General features: G+C 50.1%; 1 protein-coding gene across 5 annotated transcripts in view; it reads left to right on the top strand.

The window, feature by feature from the left end:
- The window catches only part of NFASC (neurofascin), a 74,928-nt gene that overhangs the window by 559 nt on the left and 50,572 nt on the right, over positions 1-23,797 (top strand). For all 5 annotated transcript variants that reach the window (XM_041470498.1, XM_041470497.1, XM_041470495.1 and 2 more), the window contains exons 2-6: positions 17,131-17,322; positions 18,680-18,785; positions 18,938-19,134; positions 19,724-19,846; positions 20,689-20,859. In XM_041470498.1, the coding sequence (XP_041326432.1) occupies positions 17,229-17,322; positions 18,680-18,785; positions 18,938-19,134; positions 19,724-19,846; positions 20,689-20,859 (691 nt within the window). In that variant the 5' untranslated portion in view covers positions 17,131-17,228. The remainder of the gene's footprint in view (positions 1-17,130; positions 17,323-18,679; positions 18,786-18,937; positions 19,135-19,723; positions 19,847-20,688; positions 20,860-23,797) is intronic.

The following is a 23,797-nucleotide window of genomic DNA, read 5'->3' as shown; positions in this document are numbered from 1 at the left end:
TGCTAAAACTGGGCATGACTGGTGCGTATTGCTCGGGTGGGTTTTGCTTTTCCCTTTGGAATGCTGCTTCCTCAAGGTCAGATCCTCGGGATGACTCTGGAGCACTCCCCAAAGTCACCTCGGGCTGTTCCCGGCTGGGTCCCGGCGGAGGGGCAGTGCCGAGGGCCGGGGAGATGCGGGAATTGCGGGAAAAGCTGGAATTCTGACATGCCCAGCAGAGGCCCGGCTGCTTTAAGATGGATCCTGTGGCGCTGTGGTGTTTCCGGGGTGCTCCTGGCAGCTGCCGAGGACAAAAGCAGGAATCCTGTGACTTTTCCAGGGATGCTGACTCCTTTCTTTCCTGGAAAACCTCCCCCTCTTTGGCAGACACCGAGGGGCTGCTTTGTTCCAAGAAAACTTTGTTTTCTCTTCTGAAAGAAAACTCAAATTTGGCATTTTCTGCTCGATTTCTATTTTTAATTTTGCTGCTTCCCAGTTCAGGGCTGGGCCTTTGCTGCTTTTCCCATTTTCTTTTTTTTTTTTTTGGTGTGGTTGTAACGTGAATCCAACATAAATAATGCATGGAAAAGCGCTCGGCTGGCAGGGAGAAGTTGTTTGGTTGGAAAAGTGACTTTGTTTAGAGGAGTTGGGACCTGGGCCTGGTTTTGTGTTAATTCTGAGCTTAACAAAGCTCCATCCTCATCCTCGTCCTCATCCCAAGGGTTTTGGTTTAACCTCAGCCCAATCTAATCATCCTTTCTCCCAACTGATGATTAAATGGGGAATATCCAAAGTTTTCCAAATTAATGAATCAGGATTTGTTTCCCTCTCATTCTCTCTGGGGGTTTTGAGGGAGGAATAAAATCCCCCAAAATCCACTGGAAAAACTCCACCCCAAAGGATCCCAAAAATGGGGGAAAATATTGAATAATAATGGGAAAAATGAGGATTTCTCTCCATGTTTTTGCTCCTGGCAGGTGGTTGGGGTACTCCGAGTAGGATACTCATGGGATACTCCTGGGTGTAGAGGGGTTGTACCCTGAAATCTCAGGGATGAGCAGGAAAGGGGTTGGGATCAGGTGTGAACCACAAAGTGAGTCTGGAGCAGAATGGAGATGGGAATCTGGGAATTCCATCCCAGGAAACTCTTGGAGATTCCCAAGAATGTGAGAAAAGGGATGGACATGAGCAGCAGGAAAAAGGATTTTTTTTGGTGCTTCCTTTGTGGGGAAAAGGGGGAATAAATGGATTTAAGGAAATTTCACTTCCTACTGGAGCTGTCCTTAATCCCAGTGCTCCATCCCAGGTGGGGTGACCTTGGGAAAAGGAATTATCCACAGGGATCATGGTCCTGGATCAGATCCTGCCTCTGGTCCTGTCACCTGCTCTGCCCTGCTGAGAAAAATGGGGAAGTGCTGGGATTCTCCAAAGAAATATTCCCTGGATAAGAATGTGTTTTATCCAGAAATTCAAAATATAGTAGGAGTGGAGAAATTCTGGGATGCTCCAAGGAAATATTCCCTGGATAAAGATGACTTTTATCCAGAAATTCAGAATATGGCAGGAATGGGACAGTTCTGGGATGTTCCATGGAAACATCCCCCGGTAAAGATCAGAGTTATTCAGAAATGCAGAAATTATCAGGAATTTGGTGGTTATGGGATGCTCCAAGGAAATATTCCCTGGAGAAAGATGGGTTTTATCCAGAAGTGCAGAAATTAGCAGGAATGTGGCAGTTCTGGGATGCTCCAAGGAAATATTCCCTGGATAAAGACCAGTGGAGCTCACCTGGGCAGGGGGGACTTGGAAAGGGAACTGGAAACTTTGGAATTTGTTGGTTCCATCTGGAGCTTTGGAATTTTTCGTCTCCATCCTGCCCTTGCTCAGGGAAGGAGGAGTCTCCAGGGGAAAAGTTTGGGATTTGTTTGATGAATCTGGGAAAATGGAACAGCCCCATTCCCAGGACGTTCCTCAGGCTCTGATTTTATCTGGGAGCACTCGGCAGGAATTTCTGGATTTGTTTTCCACGTGGGGGTGGATTTTCTGTGGGGTTGCAATTTACTCGTCTGGGTAGCACCAACCCTCGAAATCCCAGCAGAACTTCATTCTCAGGGAGAAAAACCTGGAAGTTCAGGCAGAATTCCTTCATTTCTTTGCTTTCTGGGAGCTGTGGAATTCACTGTTTTCCTCACTTTTCCAGTGCAGCTGAATTGGGAGGATTCAAACCCAGTGAGAAAATCAGATTTTCAGAAAAAACCCCCAGATTTTATTTGAATTTAAGAATCAAAACCTGTGGGGAGACTCCTAAAAAAAAAAAAAAAAAACAAAAAAACACAAGGAAAAAAGCTCTGGCACTTTCCTTTACTCCTCGGGTTTCGTTTGCCCTTCCCAAAATATTCCTAAACCCTGCCAGGATCCATCCAGGGCTTGGATTCCCTTACAATTTTGTCAGATCTTGTCAGGGAGGTCTGGATTCCTTCCTGCCCCGGAGGGAATTCCTTTCCAACCTCATTTTCCTCATTTTCTGTGTTGTTGGATGACTTCTGCTGCACCTTTTCCATTTCCCCCTCCTCTTCCCGAAGCCCCTTCGTTCCTTTCTGGGCTGTCCAGGATAATTATTGCGTAATTCCAGGGATTCCGGCTCGGAATGAACTTGCTGGAAGTTGAAATGTTCCATAATCCCCATCCCCCTCCTTTTCCCTTTCTTTCCCCCTTTAATCCCGAGCTGAAAGAAACCGGGCTGGGTTATTACGGATTAAAAAAGAGGAGGATTTATCCCTCGGCTTATTGGGATCACCATTCCCACTTAATGAGATCGGGGGACAAGGATTATCCATGGAAAAAAACAGGGATGAGTTCGCATGGACAGAAATTCCTGACAACGCCTCCTTATGTTCCTTTGGATTTCATCCTGGAATTTTGAGACCCAGTCCTGTTTTCCTCAGGGGTGCAACTGGGAGGGAGCATCCAAAGGGCACAGGAGAGAGGGAATAGCAGACAATTTCCCGTAAAAGGAGAATTTGGGGTTTTTTTTCCTTGCATTCCTCTGCCTGCGAGCCTTAAGCAAGAGGTTGGCGCATTCCCAGTTTGCTGGAGGAGAATCCAAAGGGAAGGGGGAGCTTTGTGCAATCCAGGCTTGGGAAGAGCTGATAAATCCCTGTCCTGGATTCCGGGATGCTCCTTTCGCACCTCTGGAAGCAAACCTGGATCCTCACAGGGAGTGGGAAAACAGGAGCACAACCCCCGGGGTTGGTGCAAGGTGAAGCCGGAGGTTCATCGCAATTCCTGGCAGGTTTTCCGCTGCTTTCCGCCTCCTTGGCAGCGGAATTTTGCTCCCTTTCCCAGGGACAGTCGGAATCTGATCCCGCGGCTCTGTCAGCCTGAATCCCAAATTCCTCCTGAAATTTCCTGGCATGGATAGGCCGGGCTGGCAGCTCCAGTGGGAGCTGGGAGGGCGGGAAGGTTCTGCTTGGATCTGTGGAAAATGCACCAAAATTCCCTTTTCCCCTCTGACTTGTTCCCTTTTCCTGCTTATCCCACAGATCTCCGAGTTCAAAGAGCTGCAGAATCATGGAATAATTTGGGTTGGAAAATTAAAGCTCATCCTATTCCAGGCAGGGACAACTTCCCCTATCCCAGGTTGCTCCAAGCTGGCCTTGGACAATTCCAGGGATGGGGCAGCCACAAATTCTCTGGAAAACGTGGGAATGCCAAAGCTGGGAATGTCCGTGGGTAGGAAAATCCTCCTGGATCCGGCCGCTCTCCAGGGTGCTGAAGCCCCTCCGGGGGATTTGGGAACTCCACGTTATTCCCTGAGTTCCCATCTCCCTGCTCCCACTGGAATCCAGGATGAAAAGGGAAAACGGGGACACATTGGAAGGACAGAATGCAGGGAATGTGGGAATTCCCCCCTTTTCCACCCCCAGTGTGGTTTTTAAGCTGCAGTTTGGATGCTGGGTGGTCTCCACAATTTAGGACAGATTAAAAAACCCACGTGGGTAAAGCCTGGCTCTGCTGGGCTGAGCTTAGGGCTGATCCTGATGGTGGTGAACCCCTGAGGTAATTCCAGCTGGAATTGTTTGGGGATCTGGCTGCATCCGGGATTTTTGGGAGCAGGGAACAAAATCCGCTCCCTCTTTTTGTGGCTTTGGGGAATTTTCTCCTCCTGGACAGAGCTTAGCTGCCCATCATTTAGGAGCAGATTTATTGGACGTTCCCAGAAGCTTTTATTGGATATTCCCAGCAGTTTTTATTGGATATTCCCAGAAGTTTTTATTGGATATTCCAAGTAGGTTTTGGTGGATATTCAGAGCAGTTTTTTTGCATATTCACAGCAGTTTTTATTGGCCATTCCCTGCAGTTTTTATTGAATATTCAGAGTAAGTTTTATTGGATATTCACAACGGTTTTATTGGATATTTGCAACAGTTTTTGGTTGAAATTCAGAGCAGGTTTTGTTGGATATTCAGAGTGGTTCTTTTGGATATTCCCAGCTGGGTTTTTTTTGTATTCCTGTCAGGTTTTATTTGATAATCCCAGCAGTTTTCATAGGATAATCCTCCAACCTGTGGGCAGGAAAAGAATCCCAGTCCTCCCTTTTTCCCCACGTGAAGATGAAGCCAATCCTACAGGCTCTTCCCAATCCTGCAGGCTCTTCCCAATCCCACAAGCTCTTCCCCTGGGTTTCATTTGCTCTTCCCAAAGTATTCCCTTGGATTTTAAACCCGCCAGGATCCATCCAGGGGTTGGATTCCTTTACAATCTTTCTCAAATCTTGTCAGGGAGTTCTGGATTCCTTCCTGTCCCAAAGAGAATTCCTTTCCAACCTCATTTTCCATGCAGTTGGATGACTTCTGCTCCATCCTTTCCATTTTCCCCCCTTTTCCCGAAGCCTTCTCAGCTATCCAGGATGGTGACACCGCCAGCCACTCTGGATTTGCAGACACAGCCCCATTTGTGGGGCCGGGATGACTCCCAATCCCGCTCCGTGGGGGATAAAGGTTCCTCTGTGAGGGCGGCGGGGGCCGATGGAGTGCGGGGTGCAGGAGACGCTCCCGTCCCTGCTGTCACCTCGGTGCTGTCACATTCCTGAAATCTGGCTTTGACATTCCCAGCAGACCCGGCCACAAAGGCTCCTTGTTGGGATCTCCTTTGGGATGGGGTTGAGGCAATCCCAGCTGGGAGGAGGAGGAGGGGAGGGACAGGACGGGTCTTTGTGCCACCCGCACGTGCCAGGACGCTCAGGGAGCTCCTTTGGTGGCACTTCCGACAGGCTGGGGATGGTGGGAATGGAGCCTGGAGAAGGGAATGTTGTGTGGGGAAACTGGGATTTGGTTTGTGTGGGGAAACTGGGGTTTGGTTTGTGTGGGGATATCGGGATTTGATTTGTGTGGAGACCTCAGGATTTGATTTGTGTGGAAACCTTGGGATTTGATTTGTGTGGAAACCTCGGGATTTGATTTGTATGGAAACCTCAGGATTTAATTTGTGTGGAAGCCTCAGGATTTGATTTGTGTGGAGACCTCGGGGTTTGATTGGTGTGGAAAACTCAGGATGTGAAGGGGTTACAAGGAAGGAAAAGGGAATCTGCAGCAGGAACAGGGGTGATGGGACAAGGGAATGGGTTCAGGGAAATTTGGGTGGGATATTGGGAAGGAATTTTTCCCTGTGAGGGTGGGGAGGCCCTGGATGGAATTCCCAGAGAATCCATGGCTGCCTTATGCCTGGAAGTGGAGATATCAGAATTTAATTTGTGTGGAGACTTCAGGATTTGATTTGTATGGGAACCTCGGGATTGATTTGTGTGGAAACCTCAGGATCTGAAGGAGTTACAAGGAAGGAAAAGGGAATCTGCTGCAGGAATTGGGGTGACAAGACAAGGGGATGGGTTCAGGCTGAAAAAGGGGAAAATTGGGTGGGATATTGGGAAGGAATTTTTCCTTGTGAGGGTGAGGAGGCCCTGGGATGGAATTCCCAGAGAATCCATGGGTGGCACACACTTGAAAGTGTCCCTGGCCAGGTTGGAACCACCTGATATAGTGGAAGGTGTCCCTGTGGTGGCACTGGAAGACCTTAATCTCCCTCCCAACCCAAACACTCAGTGATTCCACAATTCCACCTCAAATCCACTCAACAAATTGATAATCCCATTTCCTTCTTCCCCTGTAGCTGGAAAATTTCAATTCTAGCAGAAAATATCTTAAACCCAAACTTCCTGTCCAAACCCCCTTAATTTCCAGAAAAGCTGGAATTCGGCCGAATTCATCCATGTATTTTTTTACATCCAACACCAGAACTGCACATTTTAGAGGGCGGATTTTTCCCGAATGTCCTTCAAAACCTGATTCTGCACATCCCAGGCTGCCATTTCCTGCTGACAGCTCCGGGATCCAGCTGCCAGCGCTCCCCAGGGATTTTATTCCTGGCCATCCCAGCAGCTGGGACCAGCCTGGGGATTTTTGGTTGACCTCGTCTGAATGATGCTGGCCCTGGTGACAGCTGCGAGGCTGAGCTGGCCCCGGCCCAGGACAGCAGGCTGCTCCCGGATGTTTGATTCCAGGAATTCTGGCTTCTTTGTCTCCCTTTTCCAGACATTTTGGACAGGCATGGGCTTGGGATGGGGGTGGGAATGATTCCTGGGGGTGGCACGGCTGAGCTGGGGGGAATTTGGGGTTTTTTAAGTGTTCCTGGCAGGATTTTGACCCGAATTCTGGATTTGGGATGGAGGTGGGAATGGATACTTCTTGGGAATTCCCATCCATGGATGGTTCGCAGAATTCCTCTTCCAAACCAGAGCAAGGTGAAAAACAGGGATATCCAGGAGCATCCAGGGATGAAACCCCCCAGGAAGCAAAACAAAACCCTTTCTCCCAAGGGAAAAGCAGTTCCTGCCCTATTGTCCAGTGAAAAGGGGGTGGGAATGGCTGGGATTGATCCCAAACAGCTGCTGGGATGTAGGAGGACAGATGGCTCAATTATATCCAGAATGGGATGGGCAGTGTGGGGTTTGGGAGGCTTTGGGATCCTTTTCCCCGGAAACCTGAGCTGGGAGAGGCTGTGGAGGAGATTTGGAAGATTTTGGGATACCCTTTTCACTAAAGGAGAGGCTTTGGGAGATTTTGGGATCCCATTTTCACTAAAGGAGAGGCTTTGGGAGATTTTGGGATCCCCTTCCCTGTAAACCTGATCCAGGAGAGGATGTGGGAGACTTTGGGATCCATTTCCCACTAAATCTGACCTGGGAGAAGCCATGGAGGGGCTTTGGGATCCCTTTCCCACTAAGGGAGGGGCATTGGGAATTTTAGGATCTCATTCCCACCAACCTGAGCCGGGTGAGGCTTTGAAGGGGCTGTTCCTGGGAGATCCCCCAGGTGCAGGTGGATGTGCCAATTCAGGATGTGCCAATCCCAAACTGTGCCACCTCGGAGCGCTCCGTGCCACCCTCCTGCTATTTCTGCTCCCGATCTGTGCCGCAGCCGGAGTTGTCCTCGGGATTGGGCTCCAGAGGCCATAAAAAACCCCAGGATTTGGGATTTGAGCTGCTCAGGGATAATTTTAGCCCCGTGCTCTGCTGGAGGAGAGGGAAGAGTGGGAATTGTACCCTGAGGTGGAGCTGAGCCCTCTGATCCAGCGGTGTGGGATTCACCCGGCTGTTCCAGCCACATCCTTGGAATCTCATCCCAAAACCTCATCTCAGGGGCTTTTGGGGGGAAAAGGACCCAAAGGGTTCCCCTGGGAGCCAGGGGAGGCAGTGGGATGTGGTTTTAAGCAGGGAAAGATGAAATGGGAATGCAGGAATAGCTGGGAAAGCTGGAGGAGGAGCAGGAAGTTCAGGGTGCACCGAAGCGATAATTGGGATTTCTGAAGTGTTAATTGGGATTTCCAGAGGATTCGGGATTCAGCCTCAAGTCCTCATCAGGAAGATTCTTCCCTTTATCCCCTTTTATTCTTCCCTTTATTCCCCCTCGTTCTTCCCTTTATTCCCCCCAGGAGAAATTTTTGGGACATTTCCAGGGTCAGGAGAAATTTCTGGGGACATTTCCACTCTCCAGAGTCGGGGAAGGTCCCGGGGGTATCTCCGGAATCAGGGATAATCCTGGGGACATCTCCACCCTCCAGGGTCAGGAAAAATGCCTGGGGACATCTCCAGGGTCAGGAGAAATCCCTGGGGACATCTCCAGGGTCAGGAGAAATTTCTGAAGACATCTCCGCTCCTCAGGGAAGATCCTGGGGACACCACCAGGAGATGTCCCAGGGCCACCGCAGCTCCAGCCCCACAGAGCTGGAGCCAAACCCAGGAAATCGGGAAGCTGAGGCTTCTCCAGGTGGGATTTCCGACTCAGAATCAGGGAATTCCTGGGGACATCTCCAGGATCAGGAGAAATTCCTGGGGACATCTCCGCTCCTCAGGGAAGATCCTGGGGACACCATCAGGAGATGTCCCAGGGCCACCGCAGCTCCAGCCCCACAGAGCTGGAGCCAAACCCAGGAAATCGGGAAGCTGAGGCTTCTCCAGGTGGGATTTCCGACTCTGGGCACTGGGAAATCCCAAAATCTTTGTGGAGAACCAGTCCAGCACTGGGCAGAATGACCTGGGGGAGTCTGGGAAGTGCCACCATGGGCACCCTTGGGAACACTGCTGTTCCCTCCTCCTCCTCCTCCTCCTCCTCTCCCTCAGAAATCATGGAACGGCCAGAAAGCCCAGGGCAGGAGCAGATCCTCTCCAACATCTCATTTTTCCTTTGATATCCCAACGGAACATCCCGGGAGCTGCTTTAGGGAATGAAATTAAAACCTTCTTGGCCTCACTCAGATCTTGTTTCCCTTTCATGTTCTCTCTCTGAAAGGCTGGAGCAGCTTTTAATTCCAGCAAATCCAGGGAAAAGCGGGAGAAGGAACAAATCCATCTGCAGGGATGGGGTCTGATGGCTTCAAATCCTGAGTTTTGCTCCTCTTGCTTTCCCATCCTTCTCCCTCACGACTCCATTCCAATTTTCCAGCTGTTGGAAATCTCTCTGCCATGCCCGGTGGGCATCGCCCAATCCCAGAAAATCCGAGATCAGCCAGGCTGGAATTATCCCGGCAGCTCCCGGGGGTTTAATGAGGCTCAGAGTGGAACTGAAAAGGGTTTGTGGTGGGGGAGGGAGGATTTGGGGGGGTCCTGGAGATGGAAGGACCTGGGATGGGATTCGGGGAAGCACCAAAACCTCGGGAGCAGCTCCAGGAAGCTCCAAGTTCTCAGAGTCGCCCTAAAGAGGGAATTTTGGTGGTGGAGATAAGAACATTCCCCTTGGCACGATGTTCATTCCATACTGGGATGGGGAAGCTGGAAAACCGGGAATGTTGCTGTGTTCACTCCCAAATATCAGGGTTTGGATTCACCCGGGCCAGGAAAAAGGTGAATCCTTGGAGAGCACCTAGGGAAGCAGGAAAACGGGAATTCTTACCCCAAAAAGTGTCCCCAAGGCTCGGAGCCGGCACCGGGGCACATCCTCCTCCCTGCCTTCCCTACTCCCAACCGTTTAATCAGGCAAATGAGAATTGCATATTAATGAGATGCTAATGAAGCCATGGATGGGATCGGCGACTCCTCATTTAAAGCTACAAAGCGGAGCTTTGTTTTTAAGGCGGGTTTATCGCTCCTGGGCCCGCCTGATTAGTTCTAATCTCCCGCCGCCCTTCACTGGGAAATTCCCGCTTTTATCCTCTGGGAAGTCTCTCCTGAAGTTCCTGCACCACCCTCCAGGGAAATCCCGGAAAATTATCCCAACAAAGATTCCTCTCCCCACTTCCTCCTTCCCCCATCTATTCCCAAATTTCTGCTGGAGCCATGATATGCAGCCAGTCCTCGTCTGGATTTTTAATTTCATTTTCAGCGAAATTCCCCCTTTTCCCTGGCTGGGGTTGGCTCATTCCCAGCTGGAAAATCCTTGGATGAGCGACGAGGGTGCGGGAGGTTGGGAAATGAGGATCCCTGTGATCCACTCCCTAATTCCTCTAGAATTTTCTTGCTGTGCTCCATTGCAGAGGCGAAAACCCAACAATTCCAAGCTGGAATATGGGTGGGATAGCCAGAAACTCCAGGCTGGGAATTCTCAGTGGTGGGGACGTCTCTGCTCTGCTTTTCCGCAGGGTTGGGAACAAAAGGAAGCTGCATCTGGGAACAAAACGCTGTCACCCGCCGGGGACACGGGGACAGGCCCAGGCTGGCACTCGGGCACGGGGAGGGCACAGAGTGGGCAGTGTCCATGCCACGGCCCCATTGTTCCCGCGGGAAAAGGGAGAAAGAAGGGAAGGGTGGAGAAAGTCGGAATTACGGATCAGGGCTGTGGAGCCTCGGCACTTCTCCGGGGTGGAGGGGTTGGGACAAGCCAGGGGAGGACAGGGAGAGGGAAAGGGGGATTTTTTTTTGGGATGTGTGGGTCTCAGGGTGTCCTCAGGATGTGGAAAATCTTAGGGCGAAATAGGGATTTTTTGGGATGTGGGGAGATCAGGGAGTCCTTCTTGGGATGTGGAAAACCTCAGAGGGAAGTGAGGATTTTTTGGGATGTGGGGCGCTCAGAGAGTCCTCAGGATGTAGAAAACCTCAGAGGGAAATGGGTAATTGTTTGGATGTGGGGGACTCAGGGTGTCCTTCCCGGGATGTGGAAAATCTTTGAGTTTGGGATAGAGAGAAGTTCAACCTGAGCTTTGAAGGGGAAAAAATGGGAGAGGGAAAGGGAGGTGTCTCCCTTCCTTGGAATAATGTGTGAAGAGGCGGAGATTTCCTGTAAATCCTTGGATTTGAGGCATTTGTTAATTTGGGATAAAGAGAGGGAAAACCTCAGTCTGAACTTTGGAGGGGAAAACTGTGCCTGATGTGGGAGAGGGAAAGGGAAGTGGCTCCCCATGCTTGGAATAACCTGTGACAAGGTGGAGATTTCCCGTAAATTCTTGGATTTGAGACATTTTTTGGGGTGATAAAGAGAGGGAAAACCTCAACCTGAGCTCTGGAGAGGGAAAACTGTGCGGGACATGGGAGAGGGAAAGGGAGGCGACTCCCTGCCCTTGGAAGAGGAGGAGGAGGAGGAGGTGGAATTTAACAAATCCTTGTGGGATCTGCCCTGCTGTGGGATGCGGTCATTCCGGAGCAGTGGGAAGGACACGGGAGAAGGTGTGGAGCTCCCTGCAGCCTCCAGGAATTTGGAGGGAAGCAGGATTTTTGGGATGGGGGTAATTCCAGAGCAGCCAGGGTGCCCCTCCAAGGGCAGGGATGGAGCAGCGGGAAGCACAGGTTTGGAGGAGGTTTGGAAATTCGGAGCGGGAGCTGATGGAGCAGAATTCCCTTGGGAGCAGGGAATCAGCACCCAGGAATGGGACAATTCCAGGACTGTTTAAAGGCAGGCTTTGCCTGCTCTGCTTTCCCAAACTCCCCTCCTGCTCAGATGCTCTGACCCCAGAGTCTCTGGAAAACCAGGGGAGTGGGAAAGGGGCTGGGAGCAGGGCTGGGATCACCGAGGATTCCTCCAGGAAGATTTTCCTCCTAATTAAGCTCAACAACAACAACAAAAAGGAATTTTTCCCTCTTTAATAATAAATCAGGAGTGTTTTCCCGATGGGAACGCCAAGGAAGGGCCTTTTCCCACCAGCTTCCAGAGGGTCTGCTCCGAGCTCTCCCTCATTCTTCATGAATAATTTTCCAGATTCCTCCCCTTTCCTGCATGGATTGGCGTTGCCATGGCCACCATCGAGGGATGCGATCCTCAGGGATGCGGGAGAGCGGCGGGAAAAGGGTTGGGAAAATGGGAAAATCCCAAAAAGGGGCCTGGCGTCCTGCAGGGATGCTCCAGGTCATCCCACTCCGAGCTTTTTGTGGGATTCTGTGAGATCCTAAAGGTTTTTTGTGCCTGGATTTTTTGGGATTCACCCCTCCCATACGGAAATTCCGGTTTTTCCATGCTCTGAGCACTTGTTCCATCTTGAGCTTGGAAAAAGGGAGAGAAATCCTTCCCAAAGCCACGTGAGGGAGATTCCCAGTTTTCCACATCACCTCATCCAAGGTGGGACACACTGCACATTCCTACATTATCCTGGGAAAGGAATGGAAAAACTTGGGATGATTTTTTGGGACAGATCGTGCCTGGATCCTGTGCCCAAGCTGTGCCAGAGGTGGGATCCTTCCTCCTCTCCTGAATTTTCATGGAAAACCTTCTCAGTATTTTACCAAAGTTGGATTCTAGCTCCAATTCTGACATGCAGAATTCAAGGAATTTGCTGATCCAACCCTCAGTCCCAACCTCTGCTCTTTGTTTCACTCAGCTCCGGGGTTTTAATGGATTTTCACGCTTTCCTCAGAATATTCCCAGCAGGAAACTTTGTTGGATCAGAGATGAGGTGGGAGGAGTTAAATATTGAAATTTCCCTTTCCTTTGTTTTTTCCCTCGACTTTAAACTCCGCGATTTTCCTGCGGATTTTCCCTCCTGCTTCCAGTGGTGCCAACAAGCAGAGATTTGTGTTTCCAAAGATTTGCAGAATTCGACCTTTTCCAGGGATTTTGGAAAGTTTTGGCAGATAAAAATCCTCACTTCATTCGTCCCTGGTTCAATCCATCCTTCGACCTTTCCCAAGGAAACCCTAAATTCCAACCCGGCTTTTTAATTCCCAAAAATCCCTTTTATTTTTATGGAATTTTTAACCACGGCATCCCTGGGCTCCCTCCTGAGTTGGGTTTGTGCCAACTTCATTATCCCAGAACCAAAAGCTTCTCCCAATTAATTTATTCCCATTCCGGAGGCAGCTCCGGCGGCAGATGGAGAGGTGGTGACACCAGGATTTGATGATTGAGTGACAAAGGGTGACAATTCCATGGAGAGCGACAGGAAAAGTTGTGAGAAATGCCAGGGAATGGTGAGAAAAAGCAGGGAATGGTGGGAAATAGCAAGGAAGGGTGTTGCCCTCCTCGGAAAATGAATAAATTCGGAATTTCTTCGCATTCCTGTGGAAAATATCCTCAAGGGCTGTCACAATTCCTGAGAAAACAAGTGGGAATGGGATCAACAAACCCTGCCAGGAATGGTGGGACACACCTGGAGCATCAGCTTTGGGTCACCAGCTGGGTTTTTGGGAATGAACTTCCGTGGAAGTGTCCAAGGCCAGGCCAGTTCCCACTGGGATCAATCGGTTCCCACTGGGATCAATCAGTTCCCACTGGGATCAATCAGTTCCCACTGGGATAAATCAGTTGGTACCTGCTAGGATCAGTCGGTTCCTGCTGGGATAAATCAATCCCCACTGGGATCAGTCAGTTCCCACTGGGATCAGTTGGTTCCTGCTGGGATAAATCTGTTCCCACTGGGATAAATCGGTTCCCACTGGGATAAATCAGACCCCACTGGGATCACTCTATCCCCGGTAAAATAATGCCAGGCCCACTGGGATCACTCAGTTCCCACTGGGATCACTCAGTCCACACTGGGATCACTCAGTTCCCTCTGGGATCAGTCATTCCCACTGGGATCACTCAGTTCCCCCTGGGATCATCCTCCTGCCTGATGCCCTTGGCAGGAGGGAGAGCCAGGTCTGGGATCCCAGGATGGGATCAGGATCTGCTGTTCCTGTGTCCGATGGTTCCTCTCACACAGGAGAGGAATCCCAAGTGTCCCAGCTCCCCCGAGTGGATTTTCCCATGGGAACAGACGTCCCTGGCACAGACGAGCTGTGGGTTGTGTCCAGCAGGGAAGGGAATTCCAGCCAAGCCCTCTCCCAGCTCCGTGTGTTCAGAGAAACACGGAATTTTCCTCTCTCTGAGTGTTGCATCCATCATTTTATTCACAAAACCGTGGAACATCCCAAGTGGGACGGGACCCCCGGGGACCCCAAAAATCCCACAGCTCATCCAAACATTCCCATTCTCGGAGAGGCTCAGGCTGCTCCAAGCCCGGGTGCAGAATCCGGCAGCAGGAGCGGAGGTGGGAGCTGGGGAGCTTTTCCAGAGGCTCCAGATTCATCCCAGGGCTGTTTTCCCACCTGATTAACCCTTGGCTGATCCCAGGGCCAGATGCCACCAGGGTGGGGTGGCCTGGGGACACTCCGGGGACAGGCACAGCCGGTGTCCCCCCGTGCTACCAGCTCCGTGGGTTTTCTGGGAGCAGCGTGGGATGGATGGCCCTGGAAAGGAGGTGACAACGGCGCAGTGTCACCTGCACCTGTCCTGATCTGCTGGGGGGTTGGGATGGGATTTGCTGGGATGGGATTTTCTGGGATGGGATTTGCTGGGTTGGGATTTTCTGGGATGGGATTTGCTGGGATGGGATTTGCTCCTCCATTGGGAACAGGACAAGGGGACTGGAGTGTCCCTGAGTCACCACCCCACAGATTCTTTGGGATTTTCTGTTGAGATTCCTAGAAAAATGGTGCTGGAGCAGCCCCAGTGGCCCCCAGCTTTTTTACAGCTTGTATATGGGTTCTGTTGATTTACTGTTTTAAAGATGAGTTGTTTAAAGGTAAAACAACAGGTTTTCATTATTTATTTCTTAAACCATGACACCAACCCAAGGGGATTTTCTGCCGGTGGCAAAGCTGCTCCGTGCTCCTCAATCAGCTTTAATGAAGCAATAAACGGAGCTGCCGGAATGTTCTCCGGGAACAGCAATTCCCAAAGTTTTACTGTTCCTCCTGCAGCCGTAAATTGGGATAAATCAGGATAAACTGGGATAAAAATCCAACTGCTGCTGGGAGCATCCTGCTGGTCCTAACGAGCTGATTAAATCAAATCCCTCACTGTTTAATTTTGTCGAATTCCAAGGCCAGATTCCCTTTGCTTCCCATTTCCTGCTCTGGAGCTGGGATTGTTTTCCAGGAGCAGAGGTGTAGGGAAGGGATTTTTCCCATTGTTATCCCAGAAGATCTCATTTTAAGAAATGGGAATAAATGAATTTCAGCCCATCCTCAGAGTGGTTTGTGCACTCAGAGTGGACCCCAGGGGACATTCCAGCTGCTCCTGTTTGTAGGGATTTTGGGAATTCTGACAGTGAGATAACTTTGGGCCAAATCCCCTGCAGGGGGATCCCTGTCCTGGGTGGTGCCAGAATGGGATCTCCTGGGAATTTCTGCAGGAGGAGAAGCTGTCCTCATGGGTTGTTATTTCAGATCCTGCAGGGAGAAAAGAGAGAATTCCATGGAATTCTGAGGAGCAGAGCAGGGCACAGCCTGGTCCTGCTGGTGAGGGACCAACCTCAACCACCCCTTCCCCTCTCCGTGCCTCCCTTTGGGATGTAGGGATGAGCCTGACGGGTTTTTCCTGCTTTTTGGGCTGCTGTCATATCCTTTCTATGCGAGAAAAAGCAGGAAAAATGCTGGTTTTTTGGGAAAAGCTTCTCCCCGGCTGTTTCCCTGACTCCAGCACCCCCAGCTCAGAATGTCCCTGATTCCTGTGGCAGCTCCAGCCCCTCTGTGCCGGGAGAATTCCCCATTCCCGGCAGGAACAGCCGGGACAATGCGGGTCTGTGTTCTCCAGGAGCCACCTACATGCGCAGGAATTGTTCCCGTGGATTGTTCCCAGGGATTGTTCCCTCTGCCCACATCTGCTCCGGACAAAGGGGCCCTGGAGGAGCCTGGAGGAGCCTGGAGGAGCCTGGCATTTTCCAGGGGATGAATTCCCTGTGTGGTTTTTCTTGCTCCCAGCCAGTGCTGCTCCGTGCTATCCTACAGATCATCCTGGATCATCCAGCCAGGGAATTCCTGCAGGATTCTGCCCATGGGTTCAGGCCAGAGATTCCGTGCTGCTTTTACAGCTCAGGAATTTTCTGGAATTTTGTTTCTTCCTGATATTCCTGGATTTTTGCAGTGGGGCCTACAGGGATTTGTAGGGAGGAGCTGCCCTTGGATCCCTGGAAGTGCCCAATGCCAGGCTGGAGCCACCTGGGACAGGGGAAGGTGCCCCTGCACTGGGGATGAGCTTTAAATTCCTTTCCCATCCCAAACCATTCCAGGATCCTGTGATTTCCCATCAGAGCTTGGGCTCAGCCCTTTTATATTCCCGTATTTACAAATATCCCCCAGGAATCTGTGCCAGGAACTTCCTCCTTCCCTCTCAGCTATTCCGCACCCCAAAATCCAAGGAAAACAAGAAATTCCTCACTTTTCAGGCCCAAACTGTTCCTGTTTGGACCCTTTTTAACCCCCACTGCCTCCTTCCCCTAAAATATCCCTGTTTGAAATGGATTCAGAGCTTTGTGTTGTCCTTTTGGGATCTGCATTTGTTATCTGGGTGGAAAATGGGATCCCGGGAGCTTGGATGGGATCTTGTCGCTGTTGAGTAAGAAACGACACAGACTCACTGGAAGGATGGTTTGGACTTTACTTCAGGTTCCCCTTTTTTTTATACATTTTATACATTCTTCCCATACAGATATTGACCTGATCGGTCAACTAATCAATACATTTCACCTGATTGGCTAATTAACAAAATGCCTTTTTTCTTATAAACAACTTTTGAGAAAAACAGGAAAACAGAGAGCAGGAAAACAACACCTGCAGGTTTTTTTGTCATAACAAGCTATTGTTATTTATCTTCAACTCCTTAAAGCCTCACAAGCCAATTTTGGGAAAACTTGTCTGGTTTTCTCACTCTCTGGCCAGGCTGTCACATCCACAGGGTCTGGAGCAGCGAGGGGAACACCTGCAGCCTCGTTGGGAATGAGATAGTTTGAACACCAGTTGGGAAAAATCCCAGTCCTAGAATTCTGCTGGATCAATGCCAGGATTTTTGGGACAACAGCTCCAGACCCCTGAGCTCATCCCGATGCCCTGAGGGGTTGGATATTCCTCAGTATTTTTAATGCATAAAATACAATTATTATTAATTTTTTCAGCAAATCCACATTTTTATTCAATCCTGTGGGCTCCATTTGGATCCTGCTGCTCCCAGGAATTTCCTCTTGGTCCCTGGGCACTGGCTTCAGGACTGGAGCCCAAACAACCCCATAAATCCTTCCAGCAGGACAATCCTGGGCTCGGGAGAGCTGTTCCCACGTGTTCCCCAAATCCTGGCCACCATTCCTGGCCCCATTCCCACCATTTTTTGGGGGAAATGCTGCGTTCCTCAAGTTTCCAAAGGGAAAATGCCAGGATTGGCTCAGTGATGTGACTCGGGGGTTGTTTTTTTTTTCCAGCTGAGGATCCCTCTGCATGTGCCACCACCCCAGGGGACACCCCAAAGTCACCCCAAGGGACACCCCAAGGTCTTGAGGCCACACAGGGAAGCTTCAAGATGATCCTGAGGAGAGCCCAGGTCACCTGTGCCAGAATTGCCTTTGCCCTCTGCCTCCAGCACCTCATCAGCGCCATCGAGGTCCCCCTGGACCGTAAGTTTGGGATTTATCCTCTCCAGTTCCTTCCCAAAAATTCCTCACTGGGATGGGAAGGAGGTGGGATGAAGGTGGGAACATCCCAGGTGGATTTTCTCCTCCACAGCTGAGTTTTCTCCTCCACTGTTGTGTTTTCTCCTCCACATTTAGGTGTTCTTTTCCAAATTTGGGTTTTCTCCTCCACAGTTGAGTTTTCTCCTTGACAATTGAATTTTCTCCTCCACATTTAGATTTTTCTCCTCCACATTTGGGTTTTCTTCTCCAAGTTTGGGGTTTCCCCTCCACAGCTGGGTTTTCCTCTCCACAGTTGGCTTTTCTCCTCCACAATTGGGTTTTCTCCTCCACATTTCGAAGGAAAAGGGGTTTTGTGCGGGGTTTCCGAGGCCTGCAAAAACTGGATTTGTTTCTGGCTGTGCTGGGAACAGGGTTGGAACAGGTTGAATTAACCTCCTTTCTTTTTCCCTCTATGCTTTCCCTTTGGGAATAACAGCAAATATCCAGAGTGAATGTAAGTGTTCCCTTCCCCAAAGTGCATGAAGGGTCCCTGAGCAGGGGCTGGTGGTGGCAGTGGTGGTGCAAGGGGGACGTGGCCCCTTCTGACCCACTTTTCCTGCATGTCCAGGTGGGGAAAGGCATAGAAAGGCTGGAGCAACTTGGGAAGAGCTCCCAGCTCTCTGAGCTGTCCTCAGATCAGGGGCCAGGCTGTGTTTGCCATGGAAAAGTTGTTCCTGCAGGGTTTGAGTTCGGAGAAGGGCAGGAATTCCCTCCTGGCACCTGTTCCAGGCTCAACCTCACATCCTGATGGGTTGGGAGCATCTCTGGATCTCAGAGGATGAAGAAACAGCCTTGGATCTTCACCCCAGGAGATAGGATCTGCAGTTCGGAGATCAGGGCCGGGTGCTATCCCAGCCATGGGGTTCCTGTGTCCTTTTTTCCATCCCTGCCCTCCTAAATTCCAGGTCTGAGCTCCTTTGGGCTCATCCTGGGGGGTTGGAATCTCTTCCTTGCACCAGGAATTTCTCAGGACCCCTGACCCAGCCCCTTCTGAGCTGCAGATCCAGGATGAATTCCCACCGGATTCACCCTGTGGGAACAGGAGGCTGGAACTGGGACATTCCCCAATGAGACCAAAATACAGAGAGGGAATTGAGGATTTTTGGTCCCTAAAGGGAGTCTGGACTCTGTGATGATCCGTGAGGTGATGAATTGAGGGAATTCACAGGAATTTCCTCAGGATTCAACCTCCAAATCACACACCCAGCCAAGGGAAGGAGCTGGGATCCCAGCAGGAATTGCTACGGGGTGGCATTGAGGGATCTCCCCCGGTTCTTCACGGATTTCCCATTCCTCGCAGTGCCGCAGCCCCCCACGATCACCAAGCAATCCATCAAGGATTACATCGTGGATCCCAGGGATAACATCTTCATCGAATGCGAAGCCAAAGGCAACCCCGTTCCCATGTGAGTGCATTCCCAGTGCTCATCCCACTGTCCCTTGGTGCTCCAGAGCCGCTCCCACCCTCCCTGCCCAGCCCATCCTGCTGCTGGCCCAACACAGGTAGGGACCTCTGTGGGGACATGGTTCCTAACCCAGCTTTTCCTTGGCATTCCAGCTTCTCTTGGACGCGGAATGGGAAGTTCTTCAACGTGGCCAAGGATCCCAAGGTGTCCATGAGGAGGAGATCGGGGACTTTGGTCATTGACTTCCACAGCGGGGGCCGGCCCGACGACTACGAGGGCGAGTACCAGTGCTTCGCCAGGAACGACTACGGGACAGCCCTTTCCAGCAAAATCCACCTCCAGGTTTCCAGTGAGTGGTTCCTGGAAAGAGCAGGGCCACGGGAGGTTTGGGGGGAATATTCAGTGCTCAAACAGATCCAGGTGTGTCCAGGAGACAGGGAAGGAATGAGGTTGTGGTTGGGAATTGCTCAGGGTGGAAGGGATGGATTTGAGGGTGTGGAATTGAGGATATGAGTTTAAGGGTATGGATTTCAGGGATGGATTTGAGGGTGTGGAACTGAGGATACGAATTTAAAGGATAGATTTCAGGGATGGATTTGAGGGTGTAGAATTGAGGATATGGATTTAAGGGATGGATTTGAATATGGACTTGAAGACATGGATTTAAGGGAATGGAATTGAAGGGATGGAATTGAGGATACGAATTCAAGGGTGTGGATTCCAGGGACGGATTTGGAGGGTATGAATCTGGGGGGGTTTGGATTTTGGGGTATGGATTTGAGGGATGAATTTGGGGGTATGGATTTCAGGGGATGAATTCCAGGGAGTTTTGCACACACCCAGATGAATTTTGCTCTAAAATGAGGCTGGATCCAGCGGGAATCACTCCTGAGGAATCCTTTCCTCCTTTCCTCACTTTCCTTTGCTTCCCATGGCAGAATCTCCGCTGTGGCCCAAGGAGAAGGTGGATGTCATCGAGGTGGATGAGGGTGCCCCGCTGAGCCTGCAGTGCAATCCCCCACCTGGCCTCCCTGAGCCCGTCATCTTCTGGATGAGCAGCTGTGAGTCGGGAGCGCCTTTCCCACCGGGAACTCTGGGAATGGCGGCTCCATCACCTGTGGGTTTTAAAATAACTGTGGGTGGGGTTGTTGCTGATAGTTTGAGGTTGGTTCTGTCAGCCTGGAGTTGTTTCTGTTAGTTTAGGGTTGGGCCTGATAGTTTAGGGTTGTTTCTGCTAGTTTAGGGTAATTTCTATTAGTTTAGGGTAATTTCTGTTAGTTTAGGGCACTTTCTGCTACTTTAGGGCTGGTCCTGGTAGTTTAGGGCAATTTCTGCTTGATTAGGGTTGTTTCTGCTAGTTTAGGATTGTGGCTGCTAGCTTAGGGTCATTGCTGGTAATTAGGGTAATTACTGCTGATTTGGGACACTTTCTGCTAGTTTAGGCTAGTTTTTTGTAGTTTAGGGTTGTTACTGGTAGTTTAGGGGTTTTTTCTGCTAACTTAGGACATTTTCTGCTAGGTTAGGGTCATGTCCGCTAGCTTAGGGTCATTGCTGGCAGTTTAGAGTAATTGCTGCTAATTAAGGGCACTTTCTGCTAATTTAGGGTCATTACTGGTAATTTAGGGGTTTTTCTGCTGACTTAGGGCACTTTCTGCTAGTTTAGGGTCGTTACTGGTAATTTAGGGTTTTTTCTGCTAACTTAGGGCACTTTCTGCTAGTTTAGGGCCATAACTACTAATTTAGGGCATTTCCTGCTAATTTAGGGCAGCTTCTGTTAGTTTAGAACCCTTCCTCCTACTTCAGGCTCACCACCCCTACTCCGCACCTCATCCACCCCACCCCTCCGCCATTCCCGTTCTCCTTAAATCCCGCCTGGCCCTGAATTCCCGCCGTTTTCCCCCAGCCATGGAGCCCATCCCGCAGGACAAGCGCGTGTCCCAGGGCCACAACGGGGACCTTTACTTCTCCAACGTGCTGGCGCAGGACGCGCTGACCGACTACAGCTGCAACGCCCGCTTCCACTTCACCCACACCATCCAGCAGAAGAACCCCTACACCCTCAAGGTCAAAACCAGTAAGTGGCTCACAGGGGAACCAGTTTGGGCTCCATCCCAAAGGGTTTTCCAACCAGGAATCCAGTAAGGGAAGAGTGGCTCCCGTGGTTTGGTTTGGTTTGGGTGGGGTAAGGACGGGTTTGGGTGGTTTTGGGGTGGGTGGGGAGGGAGGGGTTGTATCTTCCTGGTTTTTAGGGTTCCAGAGGTGGTTTGGTGTAGGAATTGCCAGTTCCGTGGTTTTGGGGTAAAACTGGGGGTGTTTGACAGATGAGGCGTTCCCAATGTCTCCAGGGAAACGCAGGAATTGCCAATTCTGTGTGTTTGGGGTAAAACAGGGAATGTTCTGACAGGGATGTGGCATTCCCACTGTCTCCAGGGAAGTGTAAAATATCCAGAGGTAACTTGAAGCAGGAATCACCAAATCCCGATGCTGGGATAAACTGGGAGTGTTTCAGCACAGCTGGGGCATTCCCACCATCTCCAGGAAAATGCAGGAATCACCAATTCCATGTGTTTGGGGTAAACTGGAGAGTGTTTCACGAATGGGACATTCCCACATTCCCACCATCTCCAGGGAAATGGGATCTTTGGTGCAGGAATCACCAATTCCATGTGTTTGGAATAAAACAGGGAGTGTTTCAGCACATATGGAACATTCCCATCATCTCCAGGGAAATGCAGGGATCACCAGTTCCATGTGTTTGGGATAAACTGCAGAGTTTTGCCACATCTGGAGCATTCCTAATGTCTCCAGGGAAAATGTAAAATATCCAGAGGTGATTTGGGGCAGGAATTACCAATTCTGTGTGTTTGGGATGAAGTGGAGAGCGTTTCCATATCATCAGGGAAATTCATCTCCAGGGAAATATAAAATATCCAGAGGTAACTTGGAGCAGGAATCACCAATTCCACGTCTTTGGGATAAAACTGGGGGTGCTTCCACTTTCTCACCACATTCAGGGAAATGTGAAATGTCCAGGGATCATTCCCTGCTCTGGGAAGGTGGAGTTGGCCGTGGCTTGCTCCAGGGGATTGGATGTGGAAAAACAAGTGTGGAATGTGGCTGTGGATATTCCGGGGCTTCCTTTGCTCTGGGAAGTGCCTCCAGGAATGTGGGAGCCTCTGGAATCCTGTGGGACACTCGGGATGAGCGTTCCCAGGTGTCCCCATCGAGCATTGATGAGGGGACACCAGGGGCTCACTCCGGGCCCTTCCAGAGCACATTTTCCTCCAGCAATGATTCCTCAGGAATTCCTGAATGAAAAGGAATTCCTGGTGCACTGGGGTGACTCTGGAAGAGGGAATGGGGCCAATTTGAGGGGCATGAGGACCCTGAGCTGTCACAGGGGCTCGAGGTGACAAAATCCTCCATGAACATCAACCATCAGAGGGCAGGAGCTCCCACCATTCCCAGCATTCCCAGAAAGATCCAACTGGGAGGTGCTGGCGGATTTTTGGGAAGCACCAGGCACTCCTGAATGCTGGTGGGAGGAATTTAATTTGATTTCCCAGCAGCTTGAATGAATAGGAATGTGATGAGAGGGACCCGGGAGTGACGAGTTTTCCACCTCGGTGTAGCAGCTCCTCCTCGGTGCAAAGCTGGAGTAGGGAATCAGGGATTTAAATCATTCCAAAGGGTTCTTTTCCGGTGCTGGGAATGTGGGTAGCTCGTTCATTCCGGATATAATTTGTAAATTCCGGATATTATTTGTGAGTTCCAAATATTTGCTTGTTTGAAGAGCTGGGAAAAGAAAGTCCCAGTGTTTATTTTTGGGAAAAATCCAGGCAAATAAAGATCTGTGGGGTTTGGAGCTTCCAAGGGCTCCATCCTGATGATTTATCCAGCTCTGGACGTGACTTGAATGAAATCCTGGTGGATTTTCACGGATTTGAGCTCCCCTCAGGTGTCCCCACATCCCTTCACTCCCAGACCTTGGAAAATCAAATCCTTCTCTTCCAGTTTTCCTTGGGAAACAGCTGCTGTAGGATCAGAGGCAAATTCCACCCAGGAACCTCCCAGATTCCTTAAAAATTTTGGAACTGAGGCTTTAATTTCCCATACAAAAAATTCTTTATCCATAAATTGTTGGAAGGGGATGAGGTTGGATTTGTCCCAAACTCTTGGATCTTCTCAGCCTTAATCCCTGAGTTAGGCTCCTTCAAAAAGTCTTCCCCAGCTCCTGAAAAAACATGGAATGGGATGTAGGAGGAAAATGGGAAGGTTGCAGGGAGGGATCACCTTAAAGGGATTTTACCGCAAGTTGTGCTCTTAAAAAAAAAATTAAAAAAAATTATTATTATTATTGTTGTTATTACAGCAGGTTGTGCTTTTAAAACATAATAATAATAATAATTATTATTATTATTATTCTTTCATCTCCTCCTTGCCTTCCTACATCATTGTCCAGCTGTGTCCATCTCATGGGAAAAAGTAGCTGGAATACAGAATTTTTATAGTCAAAAAACAGAGAAAAAAAACCATTTTCCCCTCCAAATTGCTCAAATTCTTGGGTTTTCCCAAAGACTCTGGAGAGTAAAACATTCCAAGGAAAAATTAGCACTACAATTCCCACACTTTTAGCTCTTCCCACCCCTTGGAGAGGGAAACCAGCCCCTTTTCCTCCTGTTCCTCCTGTGTTTGTCCTGGAAGGCACCGCGCTCCGAATGCTTTTGGATCCCTGCTCCCGCCTGTCCCATCCCTGCTGATTTATGGGAATTCTCGTGTTCTCCACCCTCTCCCATCCTTGCTGATTTCTGGGAATTCTTGTGTTCTCCACCCTGTCCTGTCCTTGCTGTTTTTTGGGAATTCCCCATGTCTCCATCCTGGCTGTTTTTTGGGATGTCACCACATCCCCCATCCTTGCCGGTTTTGGGAATTCCCCATGTCCCCATCCTGGCTGGTTTTTTGGGAATTCCTCATGTCCCCCATCCTGGCTGTATTTTAGGGATTCCCGTGTC

The sequence above is a fragment of the Pyrgilauda ruficollis genome, unplaced genomic scaffold (assembly GCF_017590135.1).
Source record: "Pyrgilauda ruficollis isolate IOZ18807 unplaced genomic scaffold, ASM1759013v1 scaffold247, whole genome shotgun sequence".
Lineage (NCBI taxonomy): Eukaryota > Metazoa > Chordata > Aves > Passeriformes > Passeridae > Pyrgilauda > Pyrgilauda ruficollis.
Note: the sequence above shows the minus strand (reverse complement) of the source record. Positions and strands in the feature narration are given on the sequence as shown.